Source organism: Tachypleus tridentatus, chromosome 13 (genome assembly GCF_004210375.1).
Source record: "Tachypleus tridentatus isolate NWPU-2018 chromosome 13, ASM421037v1, whole genome shotgun sequence".
Lineage (NCBI taxonomy): Eukaryota > Metazoa > Arthropoda > Merostomata > Xiphosura > Limulidae > Tachypleus > Tachypleus tridentatus.
In genome coordinates this window covers 189,714,395-189,735,465 of record NC_134837.1, presented here as the reverse complement: position 1 = coordinate 189,735,465, position 21,071 = coordinate 189,714,395, and the positions used below count along the sequence as shown (strand labels likewise).

Sequence of the window (21,071 nt, the reverse complement as noted above, 5' to 3'; positions counted from 1 at the left end):
CTTCACTGTGCCATTTAGCGATCGTTCTAATTTTTTCCAATGTCCTAGCACGCTGCCCAGTGGCGAGCGTGCTAGACTGTAGAACGTGATTCGCGTATCATTGCCGAAAAAAAAAAGGAAGAAATCGTACTCCAAAATTTGGAGCAGTGGGTGCGTTATAAGGGTGACGATCAAAACCTATTATTTCAATACTCCGTACAAAAAAAAACAACTTTTTTTTTAACCCTCAACCATTCCTTCCATCATTGTTTTTATTTTTCAGGCAAGTCCCGATTCTTCTCGTGATGTTTCCTGAATGGGTTAATTCGTCAAGGAATCTTCTCTCATGCGCTTTCTTTTGAAGCACCCCAAAATTCGGTTTGGTTTCAGTTTACAATTTTCCCAGCACTCTATTACAGTAAAAAATATTCAAAACGTTTCAGTCTCTTTTCATCACACTTCCGTAAACTAACATCCAACTTTCTCAGTCACACCTAGATAGATAGATAAATGTTTATTAAATCCGTTATATACTCGATATTATTTTTACTTAAATACTTTAGCTGTAAAGTTGAACCGACTTAAATCTGTAATTTTAGCTCAATATCGCAAATTTTGTAGACAAAACTAGTTTTCACCCAGACGTATTATTCGCTGATGGTTTTTATCGCACGGCTACGAGTTGGTGATTATAACTCTATTCAGAAAACAAAAAGCTTAATCTGAAACACAAAAATCGATCAGATTAATAATGCTTCACGGGACTATATAGTTCTGTACATTAAATTACATGTGTGTCCAAGTAGGAAAAGTTATGGTGACGTTCTTTATGCGTCTGAGAGTAGAGGGCTGGTTTTAGCTTGTATATATGCGACGGTAAACCCGCCCTACGCTTGTAACTGACATATTTACATCTTAATCATGAGTAATTTCATTGTCCCTGATTTTGCTACCAAAGCCACTACTCCCAAGTCGTGCGCTGTCATCAACGTAGTCAACCACGAAACTCGCGAGGGAAGGGGGGGTCAACAGTTTCCAAATCGATTTCTCATTCGTAGCACTGACGGTGTATTTCTCGTTCAGAGTTTTGAGTTGACGTCATTCCTTCGTGGGCAGGTCGTTCAGAAGAATAAGTCGATCAATCAGCCAATGGGCTTCAGCCGTTTAACATGTGGAGAAGAGAACAAGGCTTTGTTTCCATTAAACGTGTATAACCGAACCTAGTCTGTAGTCGTATGGTTAACAGATCCTAAACAGCATGCACAGTTCATCATTGTCCCTTGTTATGTTATACGAAATGCAACATTGTGCATGTAAAGGCTTTATAATCCTTAGCTAAAGACACAACAGAAACTTGTTACTGTCTAATTCACCATTCTACGACCAACTTGGTAAACTGACAACAGTGGTAACACTTCGCTACTGACTTCCGTTGCCAGACCGTGAAAATTAGTTTGTTTAGTTGATAAAGACTTTACGGGAAGAAACAAACCAATCTGTGCTCGTTAATAAGTAGTAAGTCTAAAACTAGAACTAAAGCCAGAGGTTACAAAACTACCTCGAATAATAGAGGAGGTCACACGACCCTACAGTTTATTTAAAAGCAATAACATAGCATAAACTGTGTTGTTTAGTTCTATTGTTTCCTGTTACACATTAAATTAATACGAAACACTGAAGAAGAAATTAACAGTTAATATATTTGTGTATCTTTACCAAATGTTATTTATGTGTTTTTTGTTGTTATTTTGTGCTGGTAAACAACAAACATCCGATATTACATATCTTTATCCTTAAGAAAATACTCAGAATGATTTCCACAATTACCACAACCCTAAACAAAATATCCAACATGCTGAGAAGTTTCGCTTAGATAAAAGTTACCAAAGAAATAGTTTGATATATTGATACAATCTGGTAAAATGTGTATCTAAACAAGAACTGTAATATTCTTCCTTAATAGACAACTCTGAACAAGCTACCCCCCCCCAGTCTGTGGACACGTACCGATAAAACCGGGTTTCGATACCCGTGGTGGGCAGAACACAGATAGTCCATAGTGATGGTAGGGCTGAAAATGACATTATACCTCATATTGTGGTTTTCTTTTTTCAAGAAATTTTGATGAAATGTTAAAAACGTTTTGAAATAAATCGTCCCTTCTTAAGCTATGTGAATATTTTAAGACAGGCTGTTAAGTTGATGAAGAAAAAATAATAAAGGTCTTTGTTCACATTAGTTAAATATCAACTAGTAATACGTCAGATTATCAACTAGTAATACGTCAGATTAAAACTGATTATGGCGTTTCAACCTTTAAATTTAAAAATACAAAACAAATTCCGGGTCTTGGATCCAGCAAAAAGTTAACACTAATTAGACCATTATGTAGCGATAGTTAACAGATTTTTTTGTATTTAAAAAGAGAAACACTGTTAGCTTGTATTCATTATTTATTATCGATGTTGTTCGCACCTAAACACTGTTTTTGTTTGGAAAAAACAAACGTATAAATTGTTGAAACTAAATTATCAAATCAGAATTCTGTCTGTACTTGCATTTATCTAACTTTAGTTATGTCTTGTCCCGCTGAAATATAAATGTCAGATTTCTCGCACGGTCACTGCGCTTGGGCACAAAAGAACGAATTTGTATTATTATCTTAAGTTATTGCCTCATCCCCGTTTGTGTTTGTTTTTTTTTTTTTAAGTAGCTATGTTAATAAACAAAGGAAACATTCTTGAAGAGTCTCCCCTGCTGGAAACGAAAACACAAAACACTGAAGTCGCTTGTCTTCTGATGGAATCTTTAGGGAGAAACCTTTTATGCAGAACGTTTCATATTCCCTGGGTTCCTATGGTTACGATCTCGGTTAAGGACCACTTAACTGACACCTCCTTTCATCTCTCTCTTTCTTCTCACTGTGACGTCAGCAGTTTTTATACCAGGTTACATAGTTTGGGAAGCTCTGAATGGTCCGAAAGATTAGACGAGCACTATAAACACTGTTGCGCTACCGCGTATTACTTACATGAACACGGGTTAAGTGCTTAGGTATAAGTGTCACGAAGGAAAACTTTGGAAGTGAAAGACCATCTGTAAGATATTGGTGCAGGCGCTCATAGTTGCTTTTAATGTTTTACGACTCGTGTTAATTAGTACGGCTTCATGTACATTAGATCTTATGAAACAAGGGCATATGATTAATGCATTGGTGGTGAAATCAAATCGATACTGTGATGGAAAAAACGAATTACAGTCGTTGTTTAAACAGTTCATAACTTCACTTTGCAATCTTATTAACCTTCGAATATGATTCGCTCATCTGTGCTGCGACACACCGCGTTCAAAATTTTGAATTGTGTGAAATATCACGAGGAACCGACCATCTGCTCCATTTTGTTTTAGGCTTAGAGATAATTCATAAAAAGGTACAGTATACTTAAGTGTGAAACCAATGTACTCAAATCTTTAACGTAAATACGACGCATTTCCATAAAATAAGATTGTCCTTGATATATCTTATTTAAACATGAGATTGTTTATTTTTATTCTGTTATATATACTTGTTTGTTTGAAGTTAAACACAAAACTACACAATGGGCTGTCTGTGCTTTGCCCACCACGGGTATCGAAACCCGAAAGTCCACAGACACACTGATGTGCCACTAGGAGTGAGGTGTAATTATATGTTATATTACGCATTATAAATTGTTGAATCTGTTTTCCAAGCAGAGAAAATAACAGTCAACGCTGGGGATCCCAGTAAATAGACATGGTCTAACCCTGTAAGTAAACACGATTCGTTAGCACGCCCTCAAGTGGAAACAAAATATTACTGCTAAATCGTTCTGACTCGTTTCTGATTTGGTAACATTACTCTGCTAAGTATCGAACGTAGAACACTGCCAACGTGACGTCACAGCGCTTTCTTGGCGAGAAAACTCTTTCGTCCTCTGTCTAACTTTCACAGGCAAACTATACTAAGTCGTAAGTCCACACAATCAATCTTAACGTCCCTTCCTTATATCAAACCATACCCTAATGTACTAAGTTTAATATGCTTCATTAATTTGATGAGATATGACATAGACCTTGAACATCGCCAAGACCAAAGTTAACTCCTGATATCGGAGTATCACGCGGAAAGGTTTTAATTAAAAACAGTCTCGTTAATGTTTTCTATTAAACGAATCAGGTCGTCTGATCGTGAGAGTTTACGAATTAGCAGTTAGGATCAGGAGTCTATAATTTGATAGGATGACTTATCATCGAAATATACGGTTCTGCTTTAAAAATTGAATCCAATCTCAATTGTACCGAAGGTAGAATTTCGACCTAAATATGCTTCTGCTTTTCTCTACTGTCTCGTCATTACAAAACGAACGATTATTGTAACCAAAGACGAAAATATACACAAAACACTATTGAATAATAGCATGTTTTTTTTAGATTAATTATCGATGTCTAACAGAAGTGGTAAATGTGTAATGTTAATGACCAGAAAACTAATTTTATTGTTCATTTCAGTCCACGTTTCTCTCGTTCACATATACGTCTCTGACTTTTTAAAGAATAGACGTATACTTTCGTAACCCAAGCCACACATCTACTAAGCAACTTAATTATTTTTATCCATATTTTACCTCGATGTTATTGACATTATCCATTGTAAACTGAATAGATACGTGGTTTCCAATAACCAACAGCAACTACTAGCATAAATTGTGTGTAATACTATGTAGTACATGTACTGTAATGTGCCATTGCATGACTCAACAAATATAATACGTGCTTGTCATAATATAACTAGCTTTATATCACAGTACGAACTATTAGCTACAGTACTTTATCGAAGATTTATAGAAAATACTGATGAGGCTCAAAATAAACGAACTAATATTTTTAAACCATACAAAGAAAAGATTTTGACAAATTGTTAACTAGTTGAACTTCGTACAGAATTCTCATAAAATTACTTAGCGTAACATCAATTAAGTAAATACTAATGATAATTATTGCTGATTGTACCAATGAAACCCAGGACACATTAATCTGTGATCACCTGAAATACTCACCAGGAGGCGCTATGTGTTGAATGTGGTCAGTACTCATAGTTTACATCCTTGGGATGACGTGATGCAGACAACGTAAGAAGACTGTCCATTGTGAAACGTGTCTATGTGTTATTGGACGGCTTCGGTCAATTATATCAATCTAACGAGCACTTCACAACACACAATAACCCTGAGCCAAATATTAAGCAAACTATCTGGCATTATATCATAGGGTATAAGGATTTACAACGCTAAAACCAAGGGTTCGATTTTTCTCGGTGTACTCAACAGACAGCCCGATGTGGCATTGCTATAAGAAAACAAACAGTTATACGGTATCATGTCGGAAACTGTTTGTCAGTTGTCTATTGCGTCATTCCTAGGATGCAGACCTTCACTTAGATAAATTGGGACTATATCGAATAGTCAGTGCCCACTGGTGACCTTTTGTGTTGAACACTGATCTATACTCCTCATTGGTATATTCACATCTCTGTGATGAATAGGGTTAAAGTTTTGTTGATGTTTGAACAAGCAAAGAAACTTTATAATAACACTGTATTTTTATTAACCAACCATTAACTGCTTACTCTGTTGCTGTTGTTAATATTTCAAGTCTTATTGGTTAGCTACTTTCCCTTTTATTCTACTAATATGCTCACGTTCTATTTTTAATTTACTTTATACAATAACTCTTTTAATTTTTTATCATCGTTATTTTTTTTGTAAATTTTTCAGAAAACGAAAATAAAAGTTTTTAGACCAAGAACAGACTCACATAGTCAAAATTTACCTCTGACCCTTCAATTATCGAGGCCGAAAAACGGAGAGCATTATTAGTTCCGCTTCGGTGGAGATCCGCCCACAGCTAGGCCTAACTCTCGTTCGTTGTGGCTTCCCGAGTCTGCAGTCGTCACCAAAGATGCCACACAAAGGTAAACATGATAACTGCATGGTGTTTTCTGATGTCTTAGTTTGTGCATTTATAAAGGTTGTCACACTCTAGCCTTAAGGAGTCAAAAGAACATTGATACTGGTGTGATGGTAGTTTCGTTCGCATTAAACACTGTCGACGTACGTGGTGGCAATATGGTCCATATAAAACACAATTCTTAATGTAGTGGTATTTTCGTCTGTACGAAACACAAAATCATTCTTGATATAGTGGTACTTCCGTCCGTATAAAACACAAAGAACACTGGATACGATGGTACTTTCGTCCGTACAAAACACAAAGATCACTGAATACGATGGTACTTTCGTCCGTACAACACACAAACTGATTCAGTGAGCACAGCATTGAAGGTATTCCATTTTCTTAAATGCAGATGTGAACGAAATAAAACCAGCCTTTAGTTCCTGCGTCAAAATGAAACATCTAACTTTTCAATGTAGGTCCCACATGTTGCACAGTTCAGCACAGAGGAGAGAGGGGATTAAAGAAACAGAAAAACGAACAGTGTTGAATCGAGACCTTTCAACATGGGGGATTATGACGTAAAGCTGGAAAGAAATTATTAGTATTAAAATTCAACAAAACGGAAAATACTGTATTTCAGAGGGGATTTTTGCGAAGAGGAAAATCCACCGTCGCCCCTTTAATTCGTCACTGTATACAAATAGACAATTAATTAATGGCGTGGTTGACCAATAATGTTGATCAACCACCAATACCAGTTATTACATGCACTTGTATCCAAACACTGAAAACATAGTTGCCCAATCCACAATAACATTTTCTTCAAAGAAATCTAAATACTTAAAAGCAAGTACATTTTTACACGTGTGAAATAAACGCAAAGCCTTGTATACGATATAATACAAAAACAACTTTTTAATCATTTTGTATACTGGTTATATATTATAATCGTTTGTCTCGCCTAAATCGTAAAAACGTTTACTTACGTATTGCGCTCGAGAGCCAATATTTTGTCAAGAGAGAAAACGAAACTCGTCCTTGTATGTAAAGCACACGTCTTAAGACCAAGGTTCTCACGTAAGGCATCCGAAACCAATACGTCCGACCGTCCAAATGTGACTCTATTTTATGGCATTCGATCACACATGAATATTGTATATGTATTTACCGAGGGTCTGCGTGTATATCATATCGTTGCAAATAGAACTGCGTGTATTTACGTACAAGAAAGCCGTATTGATATCACACAATGTGAATGTATATATTATTTAGTCATTTTCTAACATCTACCATTGTTGTTTGGGCGCGTTTTCAAAGGACTGCTCGAACAGTAGTTGCTAATATTTTCATTCAATATTTCTGAAGAACATTTTAATCCGCTGGGGAGCAAATCCCACATCAATAGAACCGAATTCGTGTTTTTCTTTTTTCTGGGGGAAGGAGGGTAAATATTGAGAAAAGGCTAATTTTTGTCTACTTTCAAGAGTGGTCACCTGCACTAAGCTTTCCTGTGTGTAACACAGCTCAAACAATGTTATTGTCAAATAGAAACGTTCTTTTTAATTTTCGATGCTATTAGTTTGCGCATAGCAGGCTATTCTTTGCGCTGTTGTGGAGGTTGGACCACAATTGGATTTCAAGAAAAATTAAGCACCGAAAAATAGACAGGACTACATATATGGATGCATTGTATGCCATGTTCAAATCCCTTCGTAAATGTCTGTTTGTAAAGGAATATGTAATCCTGTTATATACAGATAAGCGAAAGAGACACGTAAGCAAAGTAAAGAAACGTACTATATCTCCCAGCATGGTAAGGTTAGTCGAGATTTTTAACGCCCCTTTCTTACTGCGCGTGCTTCTATGAACTTTATCATCAGTCATACGCGCCCATGATGGTTTCCAGCGAACACATTCTCAGTGCGCGGTTCTTCCAGTAGCTCGTGTCTCGTGCACCTCGTGCTGTACATGGAGGACTATGTCTAGATGGGCATTCACACCATTGAAGGTGAGATTTTAACGAGATCTGTTTTACGTGTAACCAAGTTTTTGGTTTTATTGTATTACGAGAAATATTTAGTTTCGAGTAAAAAAAAAAGTCAATGAATTTTCAATTGCAACACTTAGACATATTCTTATGTCACTAGTTTCTATATTAATAATTCACACGCACGTGCTATCGATCCTAAATGTTTGCACCTCTCTTTAAGATTGAAACTGTTTCTCGTACACATTTAGAATTCATTAAATCACAACAAATATCACTTCATGACAGGAGTACCAGCACACTAAAATAACCGTTAATAAACCACTTGTCACTTGGTCTATTGTGTTTATGTATATATAACAAATCAGAGAAAATTATTCTAACTTTCAAAGAGAAGTCCTTCCTACACGTGTTAAAGTACAGAATGTAAAATAGGCTAAAGTTTAAAAATTCAACTTTTCTTCGAGTTAAAGGGCTTTAGCAGGCAAAAGCAATATCAGACAGCACGTAACGAAGTACGAACAAGGTAGAGAAATCTCAATACATATGCATAAGTATCAATAAATTTTTTTTTTCTTATGAAAGCACCTTAACGTGTCTATTTCTAGATAAAGTGGAAGCTGGTAAATGTTTATTTAAACACAATAGGCTGATTTAATAAGTGTTTACTTGCTTCTTTATTCGCCGTTTCTCTGAGTCAGTTTCTTCGTGCGTTGTTATGCTTAGCTTTCAACCTTGTATTCGAATATATGTTATTGGCTTAAACATTCGGAACACAATGTTCGTCTTATGAAACAGCCAATAACCATTCTGTTAGTAAGCTTTTCCTTGTATCAGTTTCTAATAAACCGATTCACATTTGCTCACACGGATATCACAATTAAGTTTATGTTATAAGGTATGGTTTGTTTGTTTTGAATTTCGCGCAAAGCTACTCGAGGGCTATCTGCGCTAGCCGTCCCTAATTTAACAATGTAAGACTAGAAGGAAGGCACCTAGTCATCACCACCTACCGCCAACTCTTGGGCTACTCTTCTACCAACGAATAGTGGGATTGACCGTCACTTTATAACGCCCCCACAGCTGAAAGGGCAAGCATGTTTGGTGCGACGGGGATTCGAATCCGCGACCCTCAGATTACGAGTCGAACGTCTCAACCTAATTGGCCATGCCGAGCATAAGGTATGGTTAATTCGTAACCAGTGCCTTTTTTACTAAATTAACCAGGAAATGAAAATTTCATTATTAGAATGGTTTGCCTTTTTTTTTTTAATTCAGTAGTATACGCTTTACGCGAGTCAAATTTGCTAAAATCATTTTCATTAAACGTTATTGGTTCACTAATTATCGAAATTAAACAATTACGTTTTCCATTAGCGCTTCAAAATGATATCATGTGATTTATATTAAGGTTAACAAAATTAAAAAGGCACTTGAGATTCACATCTCGTTTAAGTATTTGCTTAATATGTGCCCTATCATGCTACCTTGCACACCTACCCGACGTCTGAGATTCACTTAATTTTGATAGCATGTAATATTCAAATTCGGAGCTCAATCCCTGCAGTAGCACTGCGACAATAGCTCATCATGCAACTTTACAGAAGAAAATAAGCGAACGAAACAAACCAAAATAATAGCTAATAGTTACATTGGTTAGAGTCTCTTAGAAACTTTATAATTTACCTTTTTATTATTAAGAATAGCCAGACTTTTTATTTATGAATTTACATGTTAAAAACCCATCACAACTGAGTAGCTATAGGAATTCTTAATAAAGTTTAATAGGCCTTGAACATGTTTATAAATCAGGTTAATACAACTTGAACATGTTTATAAATCAGGTTAATACTACTTGAACATGTTTATAAATCAGGTTAATACTACTTGAACATGTTTATAAATCAGGTTAATACTACTTGAACATATAGTCCTCAGTGGACAGAACGAAGGTCGCCCATTGTATAGTTTTGCGTTAGGAAAAACACAACAACTGACCATTTACGGTCATTTTCCAAATACATGTCGGTACATTAATGATGAAATGACAGTGAATTATATTTTTCTTTTTTAAGTAATTAAAAAAGATGATTAGGAATAAATAAAAGTGAGTTTGTTTAAAAACTGTATAATAATAGTAATGCCTGCAAAATATTAATTTTAAAATAATCATAACCAGTAAAATAAAACCGAACTCAATCATTATTATTTTCTCTTCACACAAACAATTATATTAAAGAATCATTTCTTGTTTTTCAGAGATCAGAAACTGTAATTATTGGCGCGTTTAACATCACTTGTCCTTTTTTTTTACAATCCGAAAACCTATATGATAAACTTTAAAAAAAACGTTGATAACAGTCTTTCTTCTTAAAAGGACTATTTGTGGACATTTTTTTTTCCTGAGAGCAGAACCGTCTTATAGTGCTCTTAACCAATGAAGAAGGATTCTGTGAATCAGTGTTCATTCTTCAGGCTTCCGCATGAAGTTAACACTAAATATTTCGTAGCGTAATTACTTGCAACATTTAGTACCTTCCCAAAACTATATTTAATTGTATTTGAAGTTAAAGTAAAGATTTCGATTTTAAAGGACTTTGTTATTTATTTTGATATCATTGAATAATGGGTACTAGAGCTGACTAATTATCCTGATCCTTACATTTTTTGATGTTACAGACTTTTTGTGCGAGTATACATCCTTTCAGTCTATATATTATTTTAAAAAACAACAACTTTGTTTGAATTTCGCGCAAAGCTGTTGTTGTTGTTTTTTGAATTAAGAACTAAGCTACAGAATGGGTTATCTGCGCTTTGCCCACCATCAAAACCCTGTTTTTAGCGTTGTAAGTCCGCAAACATACCGCTGAGCCACTGGTGGACTCGCGCAATACTACAATAGGACTATCTGCGTTAGACGTCTCTAGTTTAGCAGTGTAAGAGTAGATAGAAGGAAGGTAGTTAGTCATCACCAGCCACTGCCAACTCTTGGGCTACTCTTTTACCATTGAATAGTGGGATTAACCGATACATTATAATGCCCACACAGATGAAAGGGCGAACATCTTTAGTGTGATGGGGTTTCGAACCTGCGACCCACAGATTGGGAGTCGAGCACCCTAACCACCTGGCCATGCTGGGCCTTTTAAAAAAGTAATAATACTTAGGATCTATGTCTGATATTTATGTTTATGCTATATTTATGTTTATATTATTTTTATGTTTATGTTATATTTATGTTTATATTATTTTTATGTTTATGTTATATTTATGTTTATATTATTTTTATGTTTATGTTATATTTATGTTTATGTAATACTTATGTTTATGTTATATTTATGTTTATGTAATACTTATGTTTATGTTATATTTATTTCATTTAGTTAAGTTTCAGTGACCTGAAACGATTTGAGCTAATCTCATTTTCTTTCTTGAGGACTGAGAGTCACCTAGTGGTTAGCGTGAATCTTTGGGTCAATAGTTCGAGTTCCGTTCCTGCAACATTGCATTTCTGACGTTGGGAATGTTGGTTTTGTTATAAGAGTGACAGTAAAAATCCAACGATTTGATTAGCTGTCTTTCCTTCAGTTTATAAATTCACAATTAGGAATACCTAGCACAGATTGCCCTTCTGTAGCTTCTCACAAATATCTAAGACAAACATTTTCTGAGTCATACAAAAAACAACAGAAACATATCCTTTTCTACTAAGTAATCTCTGAGTTGTTGAATTAGAACAGTAAAATGTGAGATCCGATTCCCCGCGATAAACGGAATGCTAATGGCTTATTGTGTAGCTTTACGCTGAAACAAAGAACGCCCTAACAAAGTAAATCATCAAACTTTTGAAAGAAGTCATGAGTTATATTTTTCAGTATCTGAAAAAGCATGACAAACTTTTCCATAACAGTTTATATTTTATGAAACTACGTGTTTAGTTGTTAGGTTTAATCTTCATTTAAATAATTCAACATAATATTTTTTGTGGTTATAAATCCTTAACACTAAGTTGGTTGTATCTTAACATTTTTCAATAAATTGAATAATAATTGTTCTTAAAATGCAAATAACAAGTTTCATTGAACATGAGTTAAAACATTTTTTGTGTGTGTGTGTGTGTGTGTTGTGAAACATTTTAGTCGACTTTTACTTGTTCGTTGTGAAAAAAAAACTTGTAATATAGATGATTGTTAAGAGTACATTTTGTTGAACTAGCTTTTCATGAGTTCTGGTGTTTCTAATTATTTTCTATTAAAAGTAACGTATTTTCAAAAACTTTATTCATTTATATAACTTTAGGCTAATTTTTTGTTTATTAATTTGTTTGCGCTCAAAGATAAGGTCTTGGGTAAATATTCAGCTTTCGTGGACATATCATTGGCATCAGCTCAAAGTATTATACAGAAACAATAATTTAGCAGTTATGAATGTATGTCAGTCAAACGTTATTTTATAACAAATGCGTCAGACATAATTATTACATATTACGGTTTATTGCCCTTTTAAGAGAAATATAATTAATTGATAACACAAATAATTATGAATTGTGTTAAAGATTTCGACTTGTTTAACTTCAACAGTTCAAGTTTTATTGTGTTTCCGAAATGTCTTCCAGAGCTGAATTATGTAGTAAAATATAAAGAGAGAGAAGGGTAAATGGAAGGTAAAACGAAAACTATATTTTATGATATTGTTTAGCCTTTTGGTAAATTAACAGAAAGCCCCTGTAGATTATGTTAAAGTATTTAATCCTTATGGTTAGTTGTCACAAAAACTGCTAGAAGCAACTTACGTTTGGGGCTTGACGTGCGAGACTAAAAAAATTCTTGCGAGAAGATTAGGCCTACATATATATGACCCATAACATGCGAATGGACAAGAAAGCTTTCTATTGGCTGTACATTAAGTACATATAACTGACGCCTTTTGTCGTGTCTGCACTTTTTTAGATTTTGACCCGTGTCGTCCCGGCCCACTTCGCCAGTCGTCTGTCTCAGATCCAGGTTAGTTCGATAATGACATTTTCTTTTACATATTTTTGGGATTGTAAAATATTAAACAATATTTTGTTACTCAAATGAAAATATTTACAGACTGGTTTATCTTTTTTTTTTTATTACGTCTAAGAGATAACGTGTTTTTCAGAACGAAAATGACAGCCACGTAGATTAGACGCAGCTTCACAAGTAGGCCTAAACAGTAATTCACACGTAATACAAGTGGTATCTCGTGTTATTGTTTATTTATTTCTAAAATCACATGATTTTGAAATGTGTTTAATTTATAACGATTTGAATGATATCCGATTATTTGGGAATTTACTTAACGATTTTATCTTCATTTGAAAGGATTGAATATTGTAGACATGTTTTCCCGAATAAACCACAAGGTCTGAAATGCTAGTTATGGCCATAAAGGTCTAACACTAAGAAAATTACCAAAGTACAATATAATAAGTTTTCAAAACATATTCGGATAACATTTTAAAAGGTGACTTTGGCTTTGATAACATAATTTTTATAAGAGATTAACTGACAGTGTAATAGTTCTTGCTTTATATTCGTGTGTTAACTAAGTTTTAGCGAAGTAATTTTCTCAAATTTTTTCGGGAACATATACTTTTCTTCAGTATATGAGAGCTAAGTTTCATTAAAATTCTTCTTTTGATGAACTACGTTCAGTGTTTACATACAACGCTAAGGCTTTTATTTTTTCTAGTTTTAGCATTAATCAGTGAATGAATATCAAACCAACTACACTCAAAGTTCTTTTTTTTCGGGGGGTAAACGAGTACAATTGATGAATTATCATGAACAAGTTATTTTGACAAGTGGACAATATAGGACTTCAGCCAGTGATAAAGATTCTTAACTTATTATAAACATAAATGTCTTTCTCTCCATGTATTTTTTATATTTTTATTTTACAAATTGGCCAAACAATTAAATTCACAAAGTTCAGTTGCTTAAAGAGTGTAGTGTATTTGATGTAATGCTACGTACATTGTCCCGGCATGTCCCCACGTAAATTAGACGCAGCTTCACAAGTAGGCCCAAAATTGTAATTAATACGTTACACAAGTGGTATCTCGTGTTATTGTTTATTTATTTCTAAATTCACATGCTTTTGAAATGTGTTTAATTCATAACGATTTGAATAATCCGAGGGTCGAGGGTTCGGATCCCGCTCGCACCAAACATGCTCGCCCTTTCAGCCGTGGGGGCGTTGTAATGTGATGTTCAATCTCAGTATTCGTTGGTAAAAGAGTAGCGCAAGAGTTGGCGGTGGGTGGTGATGACTAGCTGCCTTCCTCTAGTCTTACACCACTAAATTAGGGACGGCTAGCATAGATAGCCCTCCAGTAGCTTTGCGCGAAATTCAAAACAAAACCCACTATATTTTTTTTGTTAGAGTCTTGCTGCCTCAGCACTAAGTGCAATAAAAAGGGTCACATGAGTTTGTATTGATTCCACAGGAGTCGTGATACTGTATTTGATTTAATGTTCCATTTCTTGTACCAGTTTTGTTACGTTAACAGTGTAAGAAAGGATACAACAAGAGCTTGTGTTGACACTTGTGCTCTAAACAAACGAGCAGAAAATTTAGGTTAAAAACAAAATATTTTATTAATCCTGTTTAAATCAATTTCACACACAGAAAAAGAGATTTTTCCACCATGAGCAAATATTAGCTTTTTAGGTTTTAAATTGTGAATTAACTGTTTCTGGGTTTTTTAAATGGAATCCCGCTAGCTATTTAAACGCTCCCCCCAACCTCAAATACGTAACAAAAATATCCTAAATATTGCTATTAAACTGTTAATTTAACATTAAAAATGAGTAATATCATTCTTCTAATACATTTCAACATCGGTTGATACGACCGTTGTAACAGACAAAAACATACAATTGCTTAATATACTGCTACATGTGGACACTATATATTGAACAATACACGTACATAACAAGTCAGCTTTTAGGTTTAACGTTACTTATAACAGAAATGTTTATATAATTTTATGATATACGAAACAAAACGTGAACGAAGGTCTTAAAATTTTAAACACTGTTCATCAGAAATTTCGCTTTTACATCAGTTTCAAGGTTTTCATAAGCTAACTGTAACTTATTGTCACATTTGTTTCGTATATGTTGTGCGTGTGTGTGTACTTGTAGAGTAAATCTTAAACCAGTAAGATATCACGTTTCGTGACGTCATACGGTCATCAGAATTTGTTAGCCAATTCTCGACGTTTTTCTCAAATTACATTAACACAACAAAGTAATTACATCGAATAGGATACGTTTTAGAGTGTTATTGTTTGGAATCACATGTTACAGACTTGGTGAAGTTTTCCAGGCGTTAATAGCCAGTAACGTATAATTTCCCCAACCTACTATACCTATGGTTACTGTCTGCTCAACTAAGTTTGAAACAAATTAGGGGAATATTTATGAAGTTGGCAGAAAAATATATGATATGATTAATTGTAAATAATAATGTGATTTATATCAGTGCTTAGCAGAAGGAAAGTATAGAAGTCTGAGGGTATTTGTTTGTGGGAGTCGGATGAGGCCAGCAAGTAGAAAAAAAAAAAAAGTCCAATCAGAAATGATGGTCCCTCGAATATTCTTGAATATCTATTGTTAGAAATGACGGCATAACTAGAAGTATCACCCTTTGTAACAACAATTGTACGACGCGCCGGGAACTTTCACGCGCTGTTCCGTCGCTGGCTACACGTGTTTATGTGCCGCCTATATTCAACCCTGAAGCGAGCGCTGTTTCGCGGGCACTTTCCATTGTTCACAACAGCGGCTTTCTCAAAACCAATTTTAATCTATCTTTAGCATTGACAGAAGATATCTTTATTGAATCGTTTTACCCCTCCTCAATGAACTTTGTGATGTTTTAGGTCGTTGTTTAATTGGTTCTAAGATTATCGCTTTTATTAATTCTTTCTGAAGCGAAGTTGCCTCATAGGAATCGGCGTTCGTTCAGCTCATGATTGAGAGACCCGCTTTATTGGATTTACCGTGAGTGGCCTATTAAATTAACTACTATAAAAGCAAAATATTTCACACTAGCATTTTTCAACCTAACAGAAACTATATGGAGTAACTTAGAATTTTAAAATCTTTTCAACATATTTATATCTAAAAAACACACACAAACGTTTTAAAATTATTAAATAAATAGTTTTGATCGAGTTCTCTAATTCTGACGATTTTTGTGTGCAAAGAAATTATTAAATTTATGAAACTAATATTTATCGGGGTTTCTATTCCTGTTAAAGTTAATGTTTGATCTGCTCAATTTATATTAGAGATTTTATTATTCGCTTTCTGTTATTTTCTTTTATTACTGTTTCGAGATTATTATTTTTTATCTTAACATCTAGAAATCGTTCAAGTTGCTAAGGTTTGAAGTATCACTTAGTTACTACCCTTGATGTTGCTAAATAAAACCTGAATTTATAATACCATCTAATACATATAATACGTATCAAAACCTACTTTGTATTTTAGATTATTGAGTAGGATGTTAAACATTGAGCTTTATTAATACATGTTCCATAAAAATATAGTTTGTTAAGTATTAAGTTTTATGAATTCTGAATTAAATATTCCTAGTTTTTTTTAAATTGAATCCTGCTGGCTTTTTTAACGTGCTTTTTTTTTCTGAACAATTTATGCGCTATTTTCCTTGTAGATTCACGACTTTGTTGGTACATTGTCCCTAATTACATACGAGACAACCCTAAACATGTAAGAAAAATGTCCTAAATATTGCTATTAAATCCATTAATTACTATTAATTTAACGTTAAAAATGAACAGTTTTATAACGTGTAAAATGACACATTTGCCACAAACTAAAAAATGTCGTTAATTCGTAAACTATTTCCAAAATGAAACTTTTTCATCAATGCAAAATTAAACTTTACTTCAGGGCTGATCATTAATTATGTTAAATACTACTTATCATACGTTGAACGTGAGAATTTGTTGTAACAATTTATGCCTTGGTTATGTTCACGCACTTAACGTGGTGACTAATGGTGTCACCTAGTCTTCCGGCAGCTCCAAGTTTCCATGTGTGTTATGAATCATCATTTGGAGACGGACTATTCCTCTTTGTTACTCCGAAGACGAAAACTGTGTATGTACAGAAGGGCTGATAGATCTGTCATGTCGAGTGTATATTTTGAGTGTGTGTGTGTATGGATTATCAGCGCTCTTCTTTTATAAAAAATGTAGACAGGCGATATTATTTTAACTCATCGAATGCTAATACTCGATTACCTTTTCTAAGAAAATAATATTATGTATACAATACATGCTAGTTTTTGATAGGAATTCAATCATTATGTACAAACAACCGAATCATTACGTAAAACGCACAACGTTCTTACAATAAACAGAAATAAACTTTCATGTATTATTTGTTATGTTTATATTAATAAAAAGAGGTCGCTATCAAGATACGTATTGCTAGTAAAAAACACAACTATCAATTATTTATGACACAAAAATCTAATTTGTTATATTGAGTTACATGAAGTAAAAATGCTATACTCCCATCTCCCAGTGAGTCAGCGGTAAATTAAAAAAAAAACTTAATAGGCTTAAATAATTCATGGTTTGATACCCGTTGGCGGACGATATTCTAGCCTTCCACTAAAACAAATAAACAATCAGATAGGAATACAGTAAATTGGTTGAAACAGTTGTTAGTTAAACTGAATGTTATCATATAATGCTGAAATGTATAAACATATATAGAAAAAAGCAAATAAAACAGTAATTTTCGTTGATGTTCTAAACGAAACGTTATGTTTTTTATTAAGATGTTTACATTTGTATTAGAACACTTTAATTCTCCCTTTCTTGAAGAAAGATCTTTGTATATTTACCCATGAATATGACATAAAATTCTGTGAAGATATTTGAACTTATCCGATATTCGTAGATCCAAGGGCTTCTGACTCATTTACTATACTTGTTTATGTCTCAATGCTTGTCCTCTTTCTAACAAATAAACTACCATATCACACCACACATTGCCAAATTACACTTCTAAGAGAACCGTGTGTGTTAAAAGGTTAGAGTTCTAACAAAGATATGTGTCTACAGGTTAGAGTCCTAGCAAGGGTGTGTGTTTACAGACTTTTGTCCTGACAAGTTTCCGTGTTTACAGTTTATACTTCTAACGCGAGTGTGTATGTTAAAAGATAAGGGGCCCTTCCAGGGTGCATGTGTACTTAGAACTATTTATTACTGATATATAAAAAAGTACTTTAATTAATATATTTTCTCCAAATTACTTGTACTTCCTTTATCCAGGGCCCGGCATGGCCAGGTGGGTTAAGGCAAGGCGTTCGACTCATAATCCGAGGGTCGCGGGTTCGAATCCCGGTCGCTCCAAAAATACCGGGGAGGCGTCACAATGTGACGGTCAATCCAACTATTCGTTGGTAAAAGAGTAGCCCAAAAGTTGGTGGTGGGTGGTGATGACTTGCTGTCTTCTCTCTAATCTTACGCTTCTACATTAGGGACGACTAGCGCAGATAGTCCTCGTGTAGCTTTGCGCGAAATCCAAAAAAAACACACAAATTTCCTTGATCATTTTATATCAACGTTCCCTGCAACACAAGATTTGTACTAAAGGACACTGTTGGGAAATCAGTTATATGCAAATACTTTAAGAAAAATCTTTAAAATATATGTTATTTTATTGTATAATGTTTGATACACGTATATGAGTTAAAATGTTATTTTATTGTATAGTATTTGATTCACGTATATGAGTTAAAATGTTATTTTATTGCATAGTATTTGATACATGTATATGAGTTAAATGTTATTTTATTGCATAGTATTTGATACAAGTATATGAGTTAAAATGTTATTTTATTGCATAGTATTTGATACACGTATATGAGTTAAAATGTTGTTTTATTATATTCAGCTGTCAACTACAGTAACGTGGTAGTTTTTGTTTCTTTCGAAACATCTATCAGAATATTATGTAAACAAAATTGTTTACAGAAGGCTGTAGGGAAGCAACAGATAAAAAAAATACACCATCATCACAAACCAGTATTATGGTAATGAAATTGATGAAGCAGACGATTTGTTATTTACTATAATACGAACAAAATATAACAAATAACTTCAAGGAAATTCAAAACTGATTCTTTTTTATCCAACTTCATTTTTACTCTCTTTTTTAACATAATAAACATTAAACAATAAAAATACATAAAGGTACCAATTATGAAAAGAAAACAACAAAAACGTACTGTGTGTTTTTCTTATAGCAAAGCCACATCGGGCTATCTGCTGGGCTCACTGAGGGGAATCGAACCCTTGATTTTAGCGTTGTAAGTCCGTCGTCTTACCGCTGTACCAGCCGGTGGCAAAACGTACTCTTTTCAAGAATTCTATTAATATGAAATTAGATGAGGGGTCCAACTCCCTCATGACTTTCCTTATGCCATCTTGTGTCACTGTATCAAGTCTGTTGCTGATTGATCGAGAAATGTAGAAACGTATAAGGAACAGGTACACATCCGTATAGTCCCCCCCCCATTTTACTTCATATAATATATTAAGTAGTTTATAACCTTAAACTGCATTTAAAGGGTATAATAGTAAATAAATAATTATTAAGTCAGACATTATCATATACATTCTGATATAGTATTTATTTATTTACACTTCACATGTAGCTAATATTTTGCTGATTTACATTAATTGTAATTAAGTGAGGAATTTCATCAACGGACAGAATCTGGTCCTTGTAAGATGTATGAAAACTTCATTTACGACACAAAGTTGACAACATTAGTTTTATAGGCCTGGGTGTGAGACGAGAGTCTTTTCGTTGTTACTTTAACTCCTAACAACGTACTTAACATTGAAAATTAACAGCACTAGGTTTAATTTATTTTAACACAAACTTGTTGCAACTTAGCTTTATTAACCGTTTCTCAATTTTCCTATTAGCGGTTTAGTAAAATGTTAAAAAAAGAGAAAGAAATGATCATATTTCTCTTCTAATGGGAGTTCCATTCCTTTTTGTTCACAAAGGAAGGTTAGGTTAATGTTATTTTTTATCTTTGTTCCAGTTATACCAGATAAACAGGTTTTTCTAGTTGTAATAGGTTATACAGTTTGCTACTAGTTTTGGCGGATTTATACTTTTATTGTCTGTTTTGAATTTCCCACAAAGCTACACGAGAGCTATCTGTGCTAGCCGACCCTAATTTAGCAGTGTAAGACTAGAGGGAAGATAGCTAGTCATCACCACCCACCACCACTCTTGGGGTACTCTTTTACCAACGAATAGTGGGATTAACCCTAACTTTATAACGCCCCCACGATTAAAAGGGTGAACGTGTTTGGTGGGACGAGGACTCGAGCTACCCTCAGGTTTCGAGTCAAGTGCCCTAACCATCTGGCTATGCCGGGCCAATTATATATATTATATATTTATAGTAAACTGTTAAGTCTAATGTGTTTTAACTTAACTGGCAAAAATATATTTACTTAACACTCAGAAAACACACAACAAATCAGTATACTGAAACGTAAATTCTCTGTTACTCTACGTGTTACACGATAATAATACATGACTACCTCTTTTACACCAGGTATGGTGTTCTATGTCTCTGTTACGTGACTTTAACTCTTTCCTACTGCTGTTACGCGAGGCTAACATTTTCTACCTCAATTACTCATGAATAATTCTTCCTTTCCTCTGATACAAAATGTTAGACCTTCCCAAACCGCCGTTACACAAGATTAACCTTCTATACCTGTGCTACTGTTTCCAACTTTTGTTCAAGGTTAACCTTTCCATACTTTTATTACGTGAGATTAACTCTATCTCCTTCACGTGTGGTTTAACCCTTTTCTATCTCTTTTAAACCTTACGTACCTCTGTTACAAGGGTTAACTCTTCTCTGGTTGTGTTAACAAGTATTAAAATTAAATGTTAAGACTGTTCGTTTACTTCTGTTTTTGATAAATCAGATAGTCGTTAATAATAGTTCTGGAAGATGAACATAACAGTTCAGTCATTACTACTATATATTAATTTCTCATCGGAGAACATTTTACTGA

General features: G+C 34.1%; 1 protein-coding gene across 7 annotated transcripts in view; it reads left to right on the top strand.

The window, feature by feature from the left end:
* LOC143238086 (paired box protein Pax-6-like) overlaps window positions 1–21,071 on the top strand; it is a 125,571-nt gene that overhangs the window by 43,827 nt on the left and 60,673 nt on the right. For 2 of the 7 annotated variants that reach the window (XM_076478026.1, XM_076478025.1), the window contains exons 2-3: window positions 5,775–5,971; window positions 12,892–12,945. In XM_076478026.1, coding sequence (XP_076334141.1) covers window positions 5,959–5,971; window positions 12,892–12,945 — 67 coding nt within the window. In that variant the 5' untranslated portion in view covers window positions 5,775–5,958. Of the gene's footprint in view, window positions 1–3,315; window positions 3,411–5,774; window positions 5,972–7,847; window positions 7,964–12,891; window positions 12,946–21,071 lie in introns of those variants that run through there. The other 5 variants (XM_076478028.1, XM_076478024.1, XM_076478027.1 and 2 more) reach the window with 4 other exon arrangements.